The 21360-nt window shown below is 43.6% G+C and overlaps 1 protein-coding gene across 1 annotated transcript; it reads right to left on the bottom strand.

Annotated features, from left to right (window-relative positions):
• Positions 1-495: 495 nt before the first annotated feature.
• On the bottom strand, positions 496-6071 carry LOC138096983 (zinc finger protein 416-like). Its single transcript, XM_068993199.1, is given in 3 exon segments — positions 496-2066; positions 4885-5011; positions 6015-6071. Coding segments are annotated over 3 exon segments (1731 nt in total). The 5' UTR covers positions 6048-6071.
• Positions 6072-21360: the final 15289 nt, after the last annotated feature.

Consider the following 21360-nt stretch of genomic DNA (forward strand, 5'->3'; position numbering starts at 1 on the left):
GGGGCAATTCCAAGCTGGTGACCTGGAGGCAGGAAAACCAACCAGAAGTATCAAGTGAAACCAACGAATTCGAAGGTCAGATTCATACTTAATCGACTGAAATAGGAAAATGTAAGGGCACACACTACTCAGGATTTCCTCCAGGGAACATTAGGGCACACAGACATCAGCCTTGTGTCAGCACATCAGGGTGACTGATGAAATACTGTGCAAGGAAGAGGTGAGATGGATTCTACCAGAGAAACTGGCAGTGATGTAACTCTGACGACAGCCCTGGGGAGTTTAGAACATGGAATGTAGTTCCTGTAAGCCTCACAGACACCTGGAACTCACTGGGAATTTCAAGTCATTAGATGTTTGCAAGTATGAGGTTCGATTTCAGGCAGATGGCTTCCTTACAAAAGCTGTCTAGTGCTGTTATAATGAACAAGCAGAGCACATTCCTTCAGGTCTAAGGTCTTTCTCAAAGTGTGGATTTCTTGCTGCTAAACAATGTTAGCTGTTTGGAGTAAAGGATTTCCCCTATTTCCTGCATTCATGGGGCCGCTCCACAGTGTGAAATTTTCGGTGGAGATTGAGGCTGGAACGTTGGCTAAAGGATTTGCCACATTTACTGCATTCGTGAGGCCTTTCTCCAGTGTGAACTACCTGGTGTTGAATGAGAACAGACTTTTGCCTAAAGGATTTCCCACACTGCCCACATTCATAAGGCCTGGCTCCAGTGTGAATACTGCAGTGCTGAATAAGGCTTGTGCTTCGACTAAAGGACTTCCCACATTCGCCACATTTATAAGGCCTTTCTCCAGTATGAATTCTCTGGTGTTTAGTGAAGATGGCTCTTCTGCTAAAGGACTTCCCACACTGGCCACATTCAAAAGGCCTTGCTCTACTGTGAATACGCTGGTGTTCAACGAGGCTGTAACTCTGTCTGAAAGATTTTCCACACTCAGCACACTCATAAGGCTTTTCTCCAGTGTGATTTCTGTTGTGTCGCTCAAGTTTGGATTTGGATCCAAAAGCTTTCCCACATTCCCCACACTCATAAGGCCTTTCAGTAGTGTGAACTCGCTGGTGTCGAATGAGAGTGGCTCTTTGGCTAAAGGATTTCCCACACTGGACACAAACATAAGGCCTTGCTGTGGTGTGAATTCTCCGATGTTGAACCAAGGTGAAGCTTTGTCTAAAGAATTTCCCACATTCGCTGCACTCATAAGGCTTTTCTCCAGTGTGGGTTCTCTGGTGCCGAATAAGATTGGATTTGCACCCAAACGCTTTCCCACATTCCTCACACTCAAAAGGTCTCTCTCCACTGTGAATTCTGCAGTGTTCAATAAGATTGGAGCACTGACTAAAGGACTTTCCACACTCACCACATTTATAAGGCCTTTCTCCAGTGTGAACTCTCTGGTGTGTAATGAGAGTGGCTCGTTGCCTAAAAGATTTTCCACATTCACTGCAGTCATAAGACCTTTCTCCAGTGCGGACTCTCTGGAGCTGAACAAGTGAGTACTTACAGTGCATGGCTTTCCCATATTTGCTAAACTCATAAACTCTTTTTCTAGCAGAGACTCTTGGGTGGTAAACAAGATTGTGTTTGTGGCTGGTAGCTTTCCCACATTCACGGAACTTGTAATGACTTTTTCTACCATTAAAAGTCTCCCCAAGCTTGGTGATTTTGTTGGGTTTCTTACTATTGGAAGTGATCTGGTGCTGGAGGAGACCCAATGTACCTGGTAAGTCCATTCCAACCTTCCTACAGATGAAGGGATTCCCTGACTCCTGGACTACGCAGCTCTTTACAAATGCTGCCTTATCCATGTCACTTTTCTCTGTACTGAAATACTTCTGAAGCTGTTGTAGGTTTGCAGATGCCCTAGGAAAGTATGGTTTCTGCCCTGGTAGATCAGCAGGGTACAAAATGTCTTTCAGGATTGGGACACATTTCTCACAGGGGTGAGCATTCTCGGTGACTGGACCTACCTTTGGAGTCCTGATCTGTGACAAAGCTTCTAGAGAAAGGTTTTGCTCAGAAGATGTCTCTTTAGTCTCTGTTTCATGCAAGCAAACTGAAAGAAGAGAAATATTTGTGAATTATGCTGATTATGATAGGAGAGTATTCATCATGTTTTGTTATCTTTCTGTATAATATGACATTTAGATATCTTAAAAAACCTTCATGGCCAGAGAAACACTGGACTTAAACACTATAAATCAAATAGACCTAACAGACATATACAGAACATTTCATCAACCAGCAGCAAAATACACACTACTCAAGAATGCAGGGATAACCACCCAGATTAGATCATAGAGCAGGCTATAAAACAAGTCTTAACCAATTTAAGAAAATTGAAATCATATCAAATCTCTTTTCTGACCAAAATATGACAAAAACTTATGGGATCCAGCAAAAGTAGTTCTAAAAGAGAAGGTTTTAACAGATACATACACCAAGAAAAATCTTTTTTAAAAAACCCTATCTTCACACTTCAAAGATTAAAAAAAGAAGAACAAACTAAACTCAGTGTTAGCAGGAGGGAAATGATAAAGATTAAAGTGGATATAAATAAAATAGAGACTAGAAAGACAATAGAAAAGATGAAAACTAAGAGATTTTTTTGAAAAGATAAAATAGACAAACCTTCTAGAGTAATAAAAAAAAAAGAGAGGACTCAAAATTATAAATGAAAGTGGAAACATTACGTTTAATACCAATGCTCAAAAAAAAAAAACAAAAAAAACCAAACCAAAAAAACACTGATGAGGAGTGAACACATCAACACTCATTTGAATCTGCCTTGCAATGCAGGGGATGTGGGGTCAATCCCTGGTCTTGGAACGAAGATCCCACATGCCACTGGGCAACTAAGCCTGTGCATGACAACCACTGAGCCTGTGTGCCACTGGAGAGCCCATGTGCCACAACAACTGAAGCACACATGCCCTAGAGCCTGCGCTCCATAACAAGAGAAGCCACCACAAGGAAATGCCCATCCACTACAACTAGAGAGTAACTCCAACTCGCAGCAACTAGAGGTGCAGCAAGAAAGAAAGCAAGCAAGAAAGAAAAGGTGCCTCATGTTGGATTACTAGAACCCATGGCCACAAGACTGGAAAAGGTCAGATTCCATCCCAATCCCAAAGAAAGGCAATGCCAAAGAATGCTCAAAGTACTGCACAATTGCACTCATCTCACATGCTAGTAAAGTAATGCTCAAAATTTTCCAAGCCAGGCTTCAGCAGTACATGAACCGTGAAATTCCAGATGTTCAAGTGGTTTTAGAAAAGGCAGAGGAATCAGAGATCAAATTGCCAACATCCGCTGGATCACTGAAAAAAGCAAGAATTTCAGAAAAATATCTATTTCTGCTTTATTGACTATGCCAAAGCCTTTGACTGTGTGGATCACAATAAACTGTGGAAAATTCTGAAAGAGATGGGAATACCAGACCACCTGACCTGCCTCTTGAGAAATGTATATGCAAGTCAGGAAGCAACAGTTAGAACTGGACATGGAACAACAGACTGGTTCCAAATAGGAAAAGGAGTACATCAAGGCTGTATATTGTCACCCTGCTTATTTAACTTCTATGCAGAGTACATCATGAGAAACGCTGGGCTGGAAGAAGCACAAGCTTTAATCAAGATTGGCAGGAGAAATATCAATAACCTCAGATATGCAGATGACACCATCCTTATGGCAGAAAGTGAAAAGGAACCAAAAAAGCCTCTTGATGAAAGTGAAAGAGGAGAGTGAAAAAGTTGGTTTAAAGCTCAACATTCAGAAAACGAAGATCATGGCATCTGGTCACATCACTTCACGGCAAATAGATGGGGAAACAGTGGAAACAGTGTCAGACTTTATTTTTGGGGGCTCCAAAATCACTGCAGATGGTGACTGCAGCCATGAAATTAAAAGACGCTTACTCCTTGGAAGGAAAGTTATGACCAACCTAGATAGTATATTGAAAAGCACAGATATTACTTTGCTAACAAAGATCTGTCTAGCTAGGCTATGGTTTTTCCAGTAGTCGTGTATGGATGTGAGAGTTGGACTGTGAAGAAAGCTGAGCATCAAAGAATTGATGCTTTTGAACTGTGGTGTTGGAGAAGACTCTTGAGACTCCCTTGGACTTAAAGGAGATCCTACGAGTCCATCCTAAAGGAGATCAGTCCTGGGTGTTCACCGGAAGGACTGATGCTGAAGCTGAAACTCCAATACTTTGGCTACTTCATGTGAAGAGCTGAATAACTGGAAAAGACCCTGATGCTGGGAGGGATTGGGGGCAGGAGGAGAAGGGGTCAACAGAGGATGAGATGGCTGGATGGCATCACCGACTCGATGGACATGAGTTTGAGTGAACTCTGGGAGTTGGTGATGGATAGGGAGGCCTGGCGTGCTGTGATTCATGGGGTCACAAAGAGTCGGACACAACTGAGCAGCAGAACTGAACTGAACTGAACTGAATGCTGTGATTCCATCCATCAGGACCTCATATATAACATCACTAAAAACTATATACCATATATACATTTTGTCAAATATTATATGCATATTGTTAAAATGAATGAATCAGGACTTGGGGCACCAGGTGTCATGACACCTGGGACATTCATTGTGCCACGGTGAGGTAAACAAGGTAAGATGCCTTGTTTTAGGCTGACTGCCAAATTCCCACATCCCAGATCCTCACCTGCAGGCTTGGGCAACAGACTTAGACCTACTTGGGGCAGTGCACTCAGCTCAGTACTGGCACCCACACCACATATGCCAAGAAAGTGGGGAAGTAAGCAGAGCCCATGATCTGACTACGGAAAGAGCAGAGCTGCCTCTGGGGGACAGAAAGTACAACAGAGATCAGTACACTGGGGTGAGGGTCTTACCCATCGAGGCTGTAAGTGCAAAGTTCTCTAGCATCACCTTGCGGTACAGGTGTCTCTGAGCTTCATCAAGGAGCCCCCACTCCTCCTGTGAGAAGTAAATGGCCACGTCCTCAAAGGTCACACAGCCCTGCCATGATGGGGACAGATCATTCCATGATCAATTTCTCCTAGGATTCCAAGTTCCTTCACCCAGACATCCATCCCCTGCTAACCTCTTCCGTGTCCCCACCTTGAAGGAAGTATCAGGCCTTGGGGCCACAGGTACCTGCTCTTCTCTCATGGTATCAAGATCACTGTCTACTCACCAACTACAGGCATGTGGGCAGGGAGACAACCATCTAAACTCTGAGCCTGGCATTAGGACATCCACCCTCTTGTCAGGTAATTCAGGAGTCCTGAATTGTGTCTCCCAGAGATATCCAAATGTGGGCTTTGGGTTTCTTCAGGGTGCCCCCAGTTCCATGGACTGGAAGAATCCCAGAGACAAAGGGTGGGGTCAGGACCATTGAGGGCCTGGAACATCCTCTGCTCACCTTTGAAGAGTCCCTAAGCACTTCTGTCCTCATGGGAGTCTGTGGGAAGAGGGAGGTCATTACAGGTATGTAACCATGGCAAGCTCAGTAGGCTCAGGCCTCCCTCTACTTCTGTCTAGCCCCAAACTGCATTCACTCTGAGTATAATGAGTATCTCATTATCTCTGAGACCTCAGTTCTCTTACAACTGTGTGATCTTGGATAAAGAGTCAACCTCCCTGTACCTCGGTGTTTTCATCCCCTTTCCAGTCTGGTCAAAACCTGAGCAACTTCTGGAAAACTTGAAAAGCCTAACTCACACCGTGTGCCTCTTGTATTCACATCCCTCCAAGGCTTCCAGCGTCCTGAGAGGAAAACTCCTCCCCTTCCCATTCCAACCGGGAATGATTCTCCGCGAATTTACATAAACCTGTCCCTCCGCCTGTCACCCTCTCCCATGCGTCATCACACTGTAAAACACAGGGCCCCATCCATGACCGCTTCACCATCCTGGACTCGAGGGTCCGGGTTGAGGGCACGCGAGTAGGCGCTCCGCACTCAGGGCTTTAGTGTCTGGTGGGGTGAGGCCGGTGAAGGCCCCGGAGGTCGAGCGTTTACCTGAGGCGGGTCCCTCAGCGTGGCGGCCGCCATCGGAGTCTGAGAGCAGCGGGGTTTTAAGTCACAGGCAACAGAGAAGGAATTTGTGTACAGTTATCATCTACCGCCGCAGCCCTGCAGACTCGCCGCTGGGCTGCTGGGGACAACCTCTCCTCTAGAGGCTCCTCGCGCTGTTCATCCCCCAGGCTCCGTCCACGCTCCAAAAGGTCTCCGAGGGCAGCCGTACACCGGGCAGTCACAGTACTGCGGCCCAGGAGGCGCCGGAAGTCCCGCCCAGCTCCTCGGGTCGCGGAAACGCGCTGATTCCGAGAGTTCATTGGCTACATGCCTTGGGCCAGCCATCCGGCCTTGTGGGTAACGTAGTTCCCGCGGCGCCACCAGCCACGGAAGCGGGCGCCCACCCCGAGATCGCGGAGTCCCGGAGGCTGTGTCAAAGCCCTGTGGCCCGGCTGGCGGTCTCCCCGTAGGCCGGGACGGAGGCTTTCCCGGGAACTGTCCGGGTGAGGGGCCGGCGACGCTTCGACCTCACATCTGGATCCCCTCACAGCTGGACCCCCTACGCGGAGCCGGGTGGTCTGAGCTGCGTGGGAGCTACGGTCTGAGCTACGGTTGAGGGGAGACCCCATCCGCATCTTTTGTGAAACGTCCTGAGTCTCTCCCCGGAATGGGAGCCGTTCCCACCCTTCTCCGACCCCTGACAGCAAAACAGGCTCGTGATCTGACAGGATCAGGGTGGGCGGCGGGTTTGGCTGCGCCACCCGGGGGGCTGTCCTGGAAAAGATCGGGATTTGGCTTCACAGGCGAAAAGCTGAGACTGCCAGGGGCTTCGCGGGGCGGGGGTGGACTCGGCCCCCGGAGAGCCGCGTGGACTGGTCGCCGGCGGCCGGGGTCTGGGCTGGACCTCTGGGAGGGGCGGGGAGGGGCGCAGACCTTCGTCCTAGGAGAGCCCGTGCCTGAAGCCCAGAGGGGCCGGGGGGAGCCTTCTCGGGGCCCCAGGCTGACCCTTCCCAGGAGGAGCGTGAAGAACCGAGGAGCCTCCGCGGTGTCTGAAGGCCCTCGGCGCGTCCCAGCCCCTCTGCGCTCTCCCGCTCGGAATGCCTCCGAGGCGGCTAGCGGGGCTCCGCGGGCGCCCCCTGGCAGCTGCCCTTGAAAGTCGGAATTCAGCCCTTGGTTGAAAAGGAACGCAGACTCGGGCCAGGGAGGAAAGCGCCCACTCCCCCTGGGGGGCTCGTTGGGCTCCCGCGCCCCCCTGCTCTCTGCCTTAGTTCACTGTCAGCCCACGGGCAGTGGGCACCGTGGGGTCTGAAGTTCCAGCCTGTCTCTCCTCCCACCCTCTCTGTGTCTCCGCGACGGGGCCCTCTTCAGGATGCAACCTCAGATCACAAGCGGCTTCCCTACCTTCAAGCGCGTCTGTTTCCGGAGGGAAAGAACGAGCTAGGTTCCCTTGGAACTCGAGCAGAGACAGACTGGGCCAGAACCTACTCCCGGCGGGGAGCGCTGGAGGGCCCTAGACCAGCCTGCACCTGGGCCCGGGGCCTTCTGAGGGAGGCCAGCCGTGGACGGGGTAGGCGGCCCGTGGCCCTCCAGCTCCCTCACCTGCACGTTTTCCCAAAGTCAGGGTGTTTGGAAAAGCAGTACGGTTCAATAGAGGATTCTGTTGAAGTATAACTTCTCCCGTTATTTAACGAGAGAATTATAAAGTACCTGAAGAGAATTCGGAAAGTAGGGAAACCCTTGTGGGGCAGTAGGACACCGTCAAAGCCTAAATGCGGGCAGCCAGCGCTCCTCTCATTTCCTCCTGACCCCTCCACTTGCTTCAGCAGTGTTGTGTGACCAGGGTGCAGTGCTTAGTCGCTCAGTCGTGCCCCACTCTTTGCGACCCCCTGAGCTGTAGCCCACCAGGCTCCTCTGTCCATGAGCTTCTACAGGCAAGAATACTGGAGTGGGTTGCCATGCCTTCTTCCAGGAGACCTTCCCAAACCAGGGATTGAACCCAGGTCTCCTGCATTGCCGACGGATTCTTTACTATCCCGGGAATATGTGTATATATATATATGCCACCCTGTTACTCCTTGGTGAAACCTCTCTGGGGTCTCCACTGACCACACCTAAGGTGTTCAGGGAGGTGTCCCCACTCTGGTCGGTCTAATATTGCCAGATCACCCTCCAGTCAGTTCTCAGCCCTAGCAGCAATAATTTCTGCCTCCTTTTGAAGTCTCACCCTGACCAGGCACAGTTTAGTTTTCTTCCAGACACCCTGGTGTCCCCGTGCAGATTTCCAAGACATCTTCATTGCTGGCATCCCATTTTCTGTCAGGCCCATACAGGAATGCAACCATCCTCTGCCCTGAGCTCTGACTACTTGGAAATTCAGAGTATAGCATGAAACTTACAAATAATTTAAAGCCTGGAAGAAATGTGGTTTGAAGTAGAAGTGCCTTCAAAGAGACTTACTGGACTTAAGAAAATTATTTTCTGAGCTGAAAGTGGGGCAGAAAACCCCAAAATGACAGGCTCAAGTCACATGATATACTACCTCTGTTCCTAATGGGATGTACCCATATCCTGTGGGAGATCGATTTTGCTGTATGCAATATGCAGTTTACTCCAGGAAGAAAGATGGCTTTCCCTGACTTTGGGGAGTGGAAGGGAGATTGTGAGAGAAGGAATTTAACCTGACTGGGATGGGCAGTGGGGAAGAGGAGCCAGGGAGCCTCAGGAAATAGATAACACTTTGAGGAGGTAGTGGACAAAAGAGAGTTTTCCTGTTAGGAAAGTACATATCAGTCCATGTTTGTACACTGATGAGAGGTCAGGACAGAGGGGGGAAATAGGGAGGGAAAGAATAATGAAAAACAGGATTAAATTACTTAATATGTCAACGTCACTGTTCACTAGGGAAACTCTAATTAAAACCTTGCGATACCAGTCTACATCTACCAGGGAAAAGGGGGAAATAAGTATTGATGAGGCTGTGGAGAAATTGGAACAATTGCCCATTGCTGATGGGAATATAAAATGCTGCAATGTGAGAACTAGTTTAATAATATGAAAACCAGTTCCACAGCTCCCCATAAACAATACAAAAATGCCATTGGATTCAGCAATTCCACTCCTAGGTATACACCCAAAGAATTGAAAGCAGGGACTCAAACACATCTGTGGGCAGCAATGTTCATAGCAGTGTTATTCGAGATAGAGAAAAGGCAGAAACAGTTTAAATGTACAGTAACATATGAATGGCATTTAAAAATGTGGTTCATTTCATATTGTGCAGTATTATCCAGTTATAAAAGGGAATGAAATTCTGATACATGCCACAACATGATGAACCTTCAAAATGTACTAAATGATTAAAACCAGACATAAAAAGATAGTATACAAATTTACTTATAAGAAATAACTAGAATAGCCAAATTGTACAGATTGAAAGTAGACTAGAGGTTTCCAGGGGTTGGCCAGAGAGGGGAATGGGTATTATTGCTTAATGAGTACACATCTAGCATTTTGTTTGATTTTTTTTAAAATTTAGTGGTAGCAGATACCAAACATTGTAGATGTATTTAGTGCCACTGAATTCTATATTTGAAAATTAAAATGGCAAATTGTTTGTCATATGTAATTTACCACACCGTATATACACACACACCAAAAATCTGCTAAGTGAGAGATTTTTGTCCAAATTCCCAAGTTCAGTTTTCCTGTTATACTATATCAAGTTTCATGAACTTTTTGTTTTTTGATGAAGTTAGAACAGCTAGATTGATTGTATAAATATTCACCCACAGAATTAGGCCTGCTATAGGAATATGAATTTTAGGACCTAGCTGTTCTCATCAACATAGAATTTGCTTTCATATCAAGAATCTGAAAAATATTAGTCAACCAAATATTAATAGTTAAGGGGAAATAATTTGAAATCCTATAGAGAATAGAGTCAAGTGGTCACAGTCAAATTAGCAAAAAGTGTTTTCCTTGCCTAGAAGATGAAGCAAATATATTACGAGTGATACGAGTATTGCTGCAAATAAGCACAAAGGGGCTGACTGTTGGGACACATAAAGACAAAAATATAGAGGTATCTACCAGCCACTGGCCCAGAATAGCAAACAGACTCATCCAAATGGACAAAAGAGAAGAGAGTGAGTAAATGATGAAAAAGGAGTTCACAAGTACAAAGATGGTAGATGTGGCTCTTGCCTCAGCAGATGTTCTGGAGGAATGGCTGTTGTTGTGAATGTGTTGGACTCGCTGCTTGTGCCTGAGCAGGAAAACAACCATGGAGCCACTAGCCCAGACCATGAGACTCAAACATATAAAGTCCATTGTGAAGAATATGGCCGGACATACAAACCTCACATTTCTGTTTGGATTCAATGTAGAACAGTATCCATAGTTCACCTTTACACTAAGGTTTTCAGTGTGAGTTGGACTAGTCATATGGAAAGGAATAGAGACGTTTATTAAAAGATTCAGGATCCAGCAAAGGAAGAAGCAGAAGGCAATACACGTTGGTGATCTCATTCTGAGCTCCAGCCACCTAGAGAAATGGGGACAGAGCCTAACGGCTTGGAAGGCACTGAGGAGAGAGGTCATGCTAAGGCAAATCCCTCTGAAAATAGAAGAGAAATTCACATCCAGCCTCGCTCAGGAAATTCCTGAATCCAAAAGTTGCCATTGTATGAGGGATCCCTCTGGAGAAAAGCACCAAGGAGTTGGCTAAGATGAGTTGATTGCGAATCAAGTCTGTGGGTCTCACCTTGCATCCAGTGAGCAAAGTGAAGTTATAAAGACAAAGGAGGAATGAGTTCCCAAGGACCCTCACTCCCATCTGAGTAACTAAGATAATTCCCATTTCCCACTTTGAGGAAGCCATCATATTGGTATCTATTGGACACTTATTTTAGTTGGAACCTGAGAAATGAGTAGTTCAACAAACAAAAACAAATCTATTCCCACCACCACCGTGCCCAGTATGCTCCAGTGCTAAGGCTGATACATCCTTTCCCAGTTTAGATGAGCATCAGGTATCTGTTTATGGGTGGAGACTTTACTCCTGAAGATCCTGGTTCTACTTGGTAAGGTGTAATGTCTATTTCTAGGATATGGGTGAATGCATTAGGCCCCGAATGAGCAACAGAGTTTCGTACATGTGTAAATTGAGTGAAAAGGTTCTCTATCCTCTTATCTACAGTTATGACCCGGATGCATTGAAAAACTGGGTACAGAACTGTGTGTAGAGTGTGCTTGAGTATTCCCAAATGTATGGAGGAATGACTATATAGACAAGGAGCATGTATTTGTATAGAGTAGGGGAGAATTTAAAGCTGGACCTTTTTTTCTCATTCACCGGAAGTTGTTGTTTTTTTTTTTTTGCTGCACTGGGTCTTAATTGTGGCCTGGGTGTTCTCATTGCAGTGTCTTCTCTTCTTGAGGAGAACAGGTTTAGGTTGTGGGATTCAGTAGTTGTATGGGCTTAGTTACTCCACAACATTGGGATCTTCCTGGACCAGAGATTGTACCTCTGTCCCCGACATTGGCAGGTGGACCATAGCCACTGGACCACCAGGCAAATCCTAAAGCTAGACGTTGAAGGAAAAAAAATTGGTTAGAATGTTTTGTTTCTACAAGTGTACATAATTCACATAGTTATAAAACAATATTAAAGCAAAGTAGATGTTTTAAAGACACTAAGTTTACAAATTTTAAAAAACGAATTGTGGTCTCTATGTGTAAGGGAAATACGTCAAGTGACTTGAAAATACAGAATTTTGACTGCATATACTTAAGGAGATAGTATGAAGGTAAAACTACTTGCAAATAAACATTATATATTACCTATATACTTCACTATAATGTAGTGGCACAATATCTTGGAATCAAATACTTAATATCAATGGGAATGAGTATTTATGGGAGATAAAAATCTTTGCTGACAAAGATCCCTATAGTCAAGGCTATGGTTTTTCCAGTAGTCATGTATGGATGTGAGAGTTGGACCATAAAGAAGGCTGAGCGCTGAAGAATTGATGCTTTTAAACTGTGGTGTTGGAGAAGAATCTTGAGATTCCCTTGGGCTGCAAGGAGATCAAACCAGATGATCCTAAAGGAAATCAGTCCTAAATATTCACTGGAGGGACTGATGCTGAGGCTGAAGCTCCAATACTTTGGCCACCTGATGTGAAGAGCCAAGTCATTGGAAAAGACCCTGATGCTGGGAAAGATAGACGGCAGGAAGAGAAAGGGGCGAAAGAGAAGGAGATGGTTGGATGGTATTACCAAACTAATGGACATGAGTTTGAGCAAGTTCCAGGAAATGATGGAGGACAAGGAAGCTTGGCATGCTGCAGTCCACGGGGTCACAAAGAGTCGGACACGACTGAGTGACTGAACAACAACAAAATAAATGCCAATATAAAACCAACGAATTTGAATAAAAGTTAAAATGGACATTCAGTAACAACAGGCAATACACATACAGTATTAGATTTTAAATTGACATGTATTTCATTTCACTTGCTATTCAAAAGAATCCAGAAATTTTGGACAACCCTACAACAATCCCTAGCTCTAACACCCAGTTTATGGACTCAATATATGTCCCAGTATAAGCAAAAACAGTGTCTTGGGGGGAGCGGGAAAAGCAAGCTTATTTAACCCTTAGGACAGGAACTTTCCAAGACAATCCTGAAACTGCTTGTCATACATGATGGAGGGAAATAGAATTCAGATGTCACCGAATCCCACTAAAGAAGCTACTTTTGCACAATTTTCATACAGTAGTAATTCTAAAAAGTAGACTCAGGTAAACTAAATATCTCTAAATGATATAAAATTAATTGCAAAAGTTAATGCTAGAAGAGCTTAAGGAAACAGTTCATTGTTCAGAAAACTGATTAAGGGTAAATATCAAACATTTCTCCTACAGTAACTGCATAGACAGTATTTCACAGTAGGAAATCTTTGAACTGACGCATAAACTGGCCTGGTTTGGATAAGACCTGCAGATGCACGTAATACATTGTCCATCATGGGAAAAGATACAGCGATACAAGAGTAAATAGAAAAACTAATTCAACAACATCATGGAGACTTCTCCACCACGAGGACAATTCCTTCTTCCAGATGAGCTGATGTTTCAATATTGGGTAATGAGATAAGAGGACATTTTCAAATGGTGGAGACACAAATCCACTATGCTAGACAGGGTGTTATTGAGTCGCCACTTTCCTGGCATGGTCATTTCATATGTCCAGAATAACAGCTATGATATGAATTTCCATTTCCATGATCAAGAACTGGAATTGTTTTACACTTGAGAAATCAAGGAATTGTTATTATGATAGTAATACAAGTCAGTATATCCGTAAATCAAGATAGCCAATTTTTTTTCTTTTGTGGCAAGAGTCTCCTTTACATGTATAAGGAAAATAAGTAAAATTTTGGAAAACAATATTAAAATTAACTAATGTGCAGAAAACAGTGAGTGAAAACCAAAAACTACGTTTAAGCCACAGGATTCATTTTAAGTAACAGCAGAGAAAATTGTTGCCCTGGATGGAAATTTTCCCAGTGTGAATGATTCAGTTCTCACTAAGGAATATGTTACTGAATACAAATTCCAATGAAAATTGAATATTAATATCAAAACAACACAAATTTTGTAAAAAAAAAAAAATTCAGTTTAACAAAGTGAACTTGCCTTACATAAAGTATGGTAATAATTACACATTGCCACTGACAATAGAAAAAGCAGAACAGAGCAAGGAGCTTGTATGTTATCTATGTTTGCAGGTATTTATATGGTAAGTCTATATAGAAGTTTATATATGATAAAAGTTCATGAATTATATTAGAGCAATTACTTATTTAATATATGGTATTAGATTTAATTAGGACATTAGAGCTATATTTCCAACTTTAATCTCAGAGGAAGAAATAAATACTAGATCTGCATGTAAGGAATTGTTAACGTCTTAGGTAAAAATGTTGCAATATATCCTCATAATGTTGCCTGGACAAAGTATTACTACGCATGTACCAAACCTGAGGATTTAAAATATTTTTTGCATATTTGTGTTTATAAAAATTATTTCACTTTTATAATATCCTGTCCTGAAAAATTCCTAAAGCAAAGAAAATAAAGCTCAATGAAAACATTTAATGCAGGTGGCCCCTGGTGCCCAGGTGCGGGAGTCCCCAGCAACGCCCGGGGCCTTCACAGATTTCTCCTCGGCGTGACCTTGGCCTCAGGCACTTCTGCGCCCAAGGGGGCAGGTGGGGGACGTCCTGCTGGGGCATCTAGGGGGCGTGGGGGTGCTCAGAAAACCAGGCCACACTCCCGGTCTCGCCCTGGGGCCGCGACTGGCGCAGCAGCCCTGAGAGCAGCCAAAGGAGAGGGCCCTGCTTCTCCAGGAGCAGCGGGCCTGTCCTCCCAGCCTCGCTGCCGAGATGCCGGTAACCGTCTCCATTCCATGTTGATTTCAAATAAGGAAGAGTCAACAAAATCATATAGGAATAATTTATCACTCGTTAATAAAACAGCAACTACTTATTCAATACAAATAAAAGCTCAGTGAAAATATTTAAACATGTAGAACACCAAGAGGTGATTATAACCTCAGTGCTTTTGGGGGGAACTAGATAGGAATAACCAATTTCTAGAAATCACACATTATAAAATATGATCTTCCATAAACACCCAAAAAGGCCAAATTATATTGAAAAGGGCACTGAATGATTCATATATACACATATGAAAGCTGAAATTTCATTTTAGGGTCAAGTCCTCTAATAAAGAATTAGAAGAATCTATTAGAATTACAGAATCTATCTTTTCTATCAAGATTCTAGTCAAATATGATTTAAACTTTGGAGTTTGTTTGAAAAAAAAATGGCTCGGACGTCCCTGTCGCTCCAGTGAATATTCCATTAGCTGCGCAGTGCAATAAAAAAATGAAAAATTAAAAAAAAAACCCTAAACCTGGCTGTCTCTATTGTAAAATTTAAAACTTCATACTTTCCTCCTGCCTGAACATCCTCACAGACACGGTGTAAACGTCCCACCAAGATGGCCAGGTGCACCCCGCGAAGGCTGGCCCTGCCGCCAGTTGCTCTCTTCCCCTCCCCTCACTGTGACCTCACTGTGACCACCGGGCATTCGGACTTGCCAGTGAGATCCCCCTTCACCCTTTGCTCTGTGCTCTCGCAGAACCTCAGGAAAGGCACTGGCTCTCAGATCCACCCGCCCCTTCTCACTCTCTCCTGCCCACCTACTTCACTGAGCCCCCTGCCTGGCTGAGCTCTCCCCTTGTGGCCTCCTTATGCCACCAATGACTGTCCCTCTGGGACCTGTGAGTATAGAAAACTTTGTTTTCCTGGGCCTCTCCTTTGTTACATCCTGGACATGTCAAACACAAATTTAAGTCTTTTTGAAAATTATTTAGTGTGCTGAACATGTAAAATTTTATCTATTTTTGTAATATTGTATCCAAAATGACTGTGCAGTTTAGGATTAGGTAAATCAAATGCTGTGTAAAATATATTTCAATCAAATTTCAATAACTGAAATAATGAGAACAATTTGTATTAAGGTAGGAGGACATGCCTCGGTAAACAAACTACAACACTTTTGAAGAAAAAAATCTGGTGGGTTGAGGTGTGAGTAGGAGACTTACATATCTCACTACTGATGTCCATTCATATTCCTTGGATACTGATTAGTTTTAGCATAAGAGACTCAGAAGGTGAATTCACTATGCCATACATCAGCAATTTTCATTTAAGAGAAATCTTAGTGACTGAGTATAAATTCGCCAGAACTATACTCACTGAGGGAAGCAAGCTTACCTATATGAGGTCAGAAGGTGGACAGGGGCAGGGTAGGGGGTGTCAGGGAGAAATTTATCCATGAATTGATTTGTAAAAGTTTTCACAATCAAATGTATAGTTCTACAATTAAAATTTTATCTTTTGTGAAGCCCTTGAGATTGAAAGGACAAAACTGGGCATAATGGAATAACAATGTGGAATTGCCTTGGGACTATGTTAGGAAGGTTTAGGAAGAGATATCAAAAGTTAATTTAAAAGAAGACACGGTAGACAGATTAATAAAAATTTGTTTCACTAGAAAGCCAGGATGCTATGCATATGGAAGTTTCTGTGGTTACTACTCACTCCAGCTCTTAAAGAATTCAGCAATACATTACAATAAAGGATCATAATACTTCTCTGATCATAGGGTTTTGGGTAACATGGAGGCTTCAAATTAAGTGCCTCCTATTCTCAGAGAGAAGCACATGGACCTGGCTATCAATGAAGTTCTCCAATCAGAATTTTATTTTACTGTTTTTATTCTTACCTTTTTAGACTGATCGACATACATCATAGAGAGAGCAATAAACTATTTGCAGAATGTAAACAGCAAGATATTTTAATATCTGGTTATGTTTGGGGAAGCACACTGACCAAAATCCCCCACCCTGGCCAGGCACCATAGTAACCATTTGCAGGAGTTCTTTTATGACAGGAGGTCCTGGTAAGGAACATGGAACTAATAAGCCACCACAAACTGGAAGAGTTCTGGAAAGGTCAAAAGGAGACACCACATGTCCAGCCACACTCCAGAGACCTTTTTGCTGGCATCCATCTTGGTTGAACAAGGCGCACGCCACCAGGAAGCACTCTGAGTTAGATCAGTTGGCTAAAGACGACTCGGAAACTAATCCCATCACGATGAAACCCGAGACCGTGAGCCATGTGACAGCTGTTCTCCTGAGTTCCCTTACCCTACCGCTGTCCACTCGGGCACCCTTTCCCAATAAAATCTCTTGCTTTGTCAGCACATGTGTCTCCTTGGACAATTCATTTCTGAGTGTTAGACAAGAGCCCAGTTTCAGGCCTTGGAAGGGGTTCCCCTTCCTGGAACAGTCACATTACATGTTAGGGTAATATTACTATCCTAAGATAGTGAACGCTTTCATTCATCTCTTCTGTCCAAACCCCACAATCATTAGAGATAATTTCTTTTAAGACAAAGACTTCATTTGCTTACATGGAGAATGATAAAGCTTTCAGTTCTCTAAACAGGAGATAAATGTGAGCACTCTAGCTGATGAGAGAACTCTATTATAAAGACCCCCCTTTACCACACAGGCTAACAAGAAAATACAACAAAACCAACTGTGCATTCCATCCTCTCAGTCAGACCTCAGGTAATTCATTGCTCAGAGCTGGGAGATCAGCATTGCTATCTAGTTGCTGGGCATTTGCCTGCTGAGTGAAGTCTTTAGTGAATGGTGAAAGCTTTGGCATCTTTAGTCAAAGAAACATGAAGGAAAATTTCACAGAACCTGAAAATGTGAGGAAAGAGGAGAGACATCAGGCAGCAGAGTGGGTAGAGGAGGAAGGCGTCAAATGTGCAGGAAGCATAATTCCTCACTGGATGCAAAGGTGTATTTGTGTTCCAACCCCAGGAAACACAAGAGAGAGAAGCTGATTTATATTGGTGTTTTAAACTGAATTTTCTGTGGTATAGTTATCCTGCAAATCTGACCTTGACTGAAAAAGAGACACTTACCAAATAACATTCTCAATCAGGACTGTGTGTTCCCAGACAACATCTGTGCAGATGTGGAAAGGGCATCTCAACCCAACCAAGATAAAGGTTTGGAATACCATGATGTCATCTCCTTATTGGGAAGTGATTATCCTGCCACCTCTCATTTCAGTGACAATACTTTCAGAGGGAGTTGAAACTATCTTTGAAAAATTGTTGCAGAATGTACAATTCATTGAAAGCAATTATTATTGATTATAGAGTTTTCTATTAAAAATTGCTAAAATACCTCACGAACAATTTTCCTATGTCAGTAGAAATAATGACTGGCGCTCGTGGTGAAGAACCGGCTACCAATGAAGGAGACATGAGACACAGATTCGACCCGTGGGTTAGGAAGATCCCCTGGAGAAGGAAATGGCAATCCGCTCGAGTGTTCTTGGCTGGAGAATCCAAGGACCGTGGAACCTGGCAGGTTACAGTCCATAGGGTTGCAAAGAGTCGGACATGACTGAAGTGACTTAGCACACACAGCATGCGGTAGGAATAGGAAACACTTTTATTCAAGCCGAACTGAGGACTACAACCAAGGAGATAGGGAAGATGATAATTCAGCAAATATTTTAAAGAGGTGAGGCATGTTAACCAAAATTTTCATGAACAGAGACCTGATTGAAATAAAGAGATGTTTATTTGGAGTAGGTTAGGACTGTGGCAGGGGTGGCACTGATCCAAGAGGTACTTGAATGGTGTTCTGCCAGACTACAAAATTGGGGTGGGGGCTTCTACAGGCAACCCCCCGGCAAGATTACATAAATTCTTTGTTAAAAAGTTAGGGTTGTATGGAAACACAATAGACCATGAATAGCCACACACACGATGGAACACTATTAATAGTAAGCCGGAAGAAATATGAAATATTGTCATCTGTGACAACATGGATGACCTTGAGGGTTTTGTACTAAGTGAAATAATTCAGATGGAGAAAGACAATAAAATAAGATTCCTCTCACATATGGAATGGAAAAAAAAATAAAGTAACACACCAAACAAAAACAAAATGTATAGACAGAGAACAGATTAGCAATTACCAGAAAGGAAGAGGTGGGGTGGGAGGGAGAAATGGGTAAAAGGGGTCCACAGTGTATGATAAATGGATATTAAGTTTTTGGGGGCAAACATGGTGTAGCGTACACAGAAGTAGAAATATAACATTTTACATAGAAATCTTATGTAAGAGGGAGTTGAATCATGCTTAGCGGGATCTGAGCGGCTTTTAACGAAAAATGTTTGTCCTTGCTGCCCGTGGCATATGGGATCTTAGTTCCCTGACCAGGATTGGACCCGTGCACCCTGCATTGGAAGTGTGCAGTGTTAACCGCTGGACCACCAGGGACGTCCCTGAGTCCCTTTTTATATGTTCTGTCTGAGCTGTCCTCCCAGACACTCCCTACCGCTTAACCTTGCAGCTCGCAATTTAACACTCTGATTAAGATGAGAGAGACATGAGCCAACTTGGAATGAGAACTGAGCTCATTCCAAGAGGCTGGGGGAGCAGGCATTACCTCACACACTCTCCTTCTCCCCTACAGGAGAAATTGCAACTGAGAAGGCCTCTCTTGGAACTTGGCTGTAGTACTTATGGGGTGGGTTGACAGGAGAGTCAAACTGATTCTGTTACTCTCTCCAATGTGCTCAATGTTCTTTTTTTTTTTCTCCAGTGATGAGCTGAAATTTCTCTTCTGTACTGTTATGCTCCCACAAGAACCCTCTTCTCTGGGCCCCCATTGCTGGGGATACATCTGAAAGAACTGAAAGCCCAGACCCAAACACATTTTTGTGCACCAGAGTTCATAGCAGCGTTATTTATGATAGCCAAAATGTGCAAACAACTGAAGTGTCCATTAACACATGAATGGATTTCTAACACGTAGTGCATTCATACTCTGGGATATCATTCAGTAATAAAAAGCATTGGAGTTCTGACACATGCTGCAGTACGGTAAACCTTGAAAACAGCTTAAACAATTAAAGCAGGACATAAAAGGAAAAATAATGTGTGATGCCACTTATAAGGAATATCTAAAATAGACAAGCTTGCACCAACTGAAAGCAGATCAGAGATTTCCTAAGCCTGAATCAAGAGGGAGATGGGGAACTATTGCTTTATGGGCATGTATTTTCCATTTGGCTTGATGTTTTTTTCAAGCTAGTGGTGGTAGATGCAAAACATTGCAGATATATTTGTTGCCACTTAATTGTATACTTGAAAAGCATCAAAATGGCAAATTTCTTGTTATATATAATTAAACACTACATATCAGTTCAGTTCAGTTCAGTTGCTCAGTCGTGTCCAACTCTTTGCAACCCCATGAATCGCAGCACGCCAGGCCTCCCTGTCCATCACCATCTCCCGGAGTTCACTCAGACTCACGTCCATCAAGTCAGTGATGCCATCCAGCCATCTCATCCTTTGTCTACCCTTCTCCTCCTGCCCCCAATCCCTCCCAGCATCAGAGTCTTTTCCAATGAGTCAACTCTTCGCATGAGGTGGCCAAAGTACTGGAGCTTCAGCTTTAGCATCATTCCTTCCAAAGAAATCCCAGGGCTGATCTCCTTCAGAATGGACTGCTTGGATCTCCTTGCAGTCCAAGGAACTCGCAAGAGTCTTCTCCAACACCACAGTTCAAACGCATCAATTCTTCAGCTCTCAGCTTTCTTCACAGTCCAACTCTCACATCTATACACGACCACTGGAAAAACCATAGCCTTGACTAGACGGACCTTAGTCGGCAAAGTAATGTCTCTGCTTTTGAATATGCTATCTAGGTTGGTCAAAACTTTCTTTCCAAGGAGTAAGCGTCTTTTAATTTCATGGCTGCAGTCACCATCTGCAGTGATTTTGGAGCCTCCAAAAATAAAATCTGACACTGTTTCCACTGTTTCCCCGTCTCTTTGCCATGAAGTGATAGGACCAGATGTCATGATCTTCGTTTTCTGAATGTTGAGCTTTAAGCCAACTTTTTCACTTTCCTCTTTCACTTTCATCAAGAGGCTTTTCAGTTCCTCTTCACTTTCTGCCATAAGGGTGGTGTCATCTGCATATCTGAGGTTATTGATATTTCTCCCAGCAATCTTGATTCCAGCTTGTGCTTCTTCCAGCCCAGTGTTTCTCGTGATGTACTCTGCATAGAAGTTAATTAAGCAGGGTGACAATATACAGCCTGACGTACTCCTTTTCCTATTTGGAACCAGTCTGTTGTTCCATGTCCAGTTCTAACTGTTGCTTCCTGACCTGCATACAGATTTCTCAAGAGGCAGGTCAGGTGGTCTGGTATTCCCATCTCTTTCAGAATTTTGCACAGTTTATTGTGATCCACAAAGTCAAAGGCTTTGGCATAGTCAATACATACCCCTAAAAAACTGCAAAGTGAGAAATTTTTGTCCAAATTACACCCCCCCGGCTATTTTCCTGTTAAACTACTTCAAAACTTCATGAACTTTTCTGTTGTTGAAGCTAGCACAGCTAGTTTGATGGTATAAATATTCACCAACAATATTAGACCTCTTATACAGATAAATATTTAGGACATAATTGTTTCCATCTACATACAATATACTCTTTTTGAATAATCTGAAAATTGTGGCAAAAATAACATATGTATAAATACCTTAAATGTAAGGGGATTTAATGTTCCAACCAAAACACATAGACTAGTTGAATGGATACAGAAACAAGACCCATATATATGCTGTCTACGAGACCCACATCAGATCTACATACATATA

This window comes from Capricornis sumatraensis, chromosome 20 (genome assembly GCF_032405125.1).
Source record: "Capricornis sumatraensis isolate serow.1 chromosome 20, serow.2, whole genome shotgun sequence".
NCBI lineage: Eukaryota > Metazoa > Chordata > Mammalia > Artiodactyla > Bovidae > Capricornis > Capricornis sumatraensis.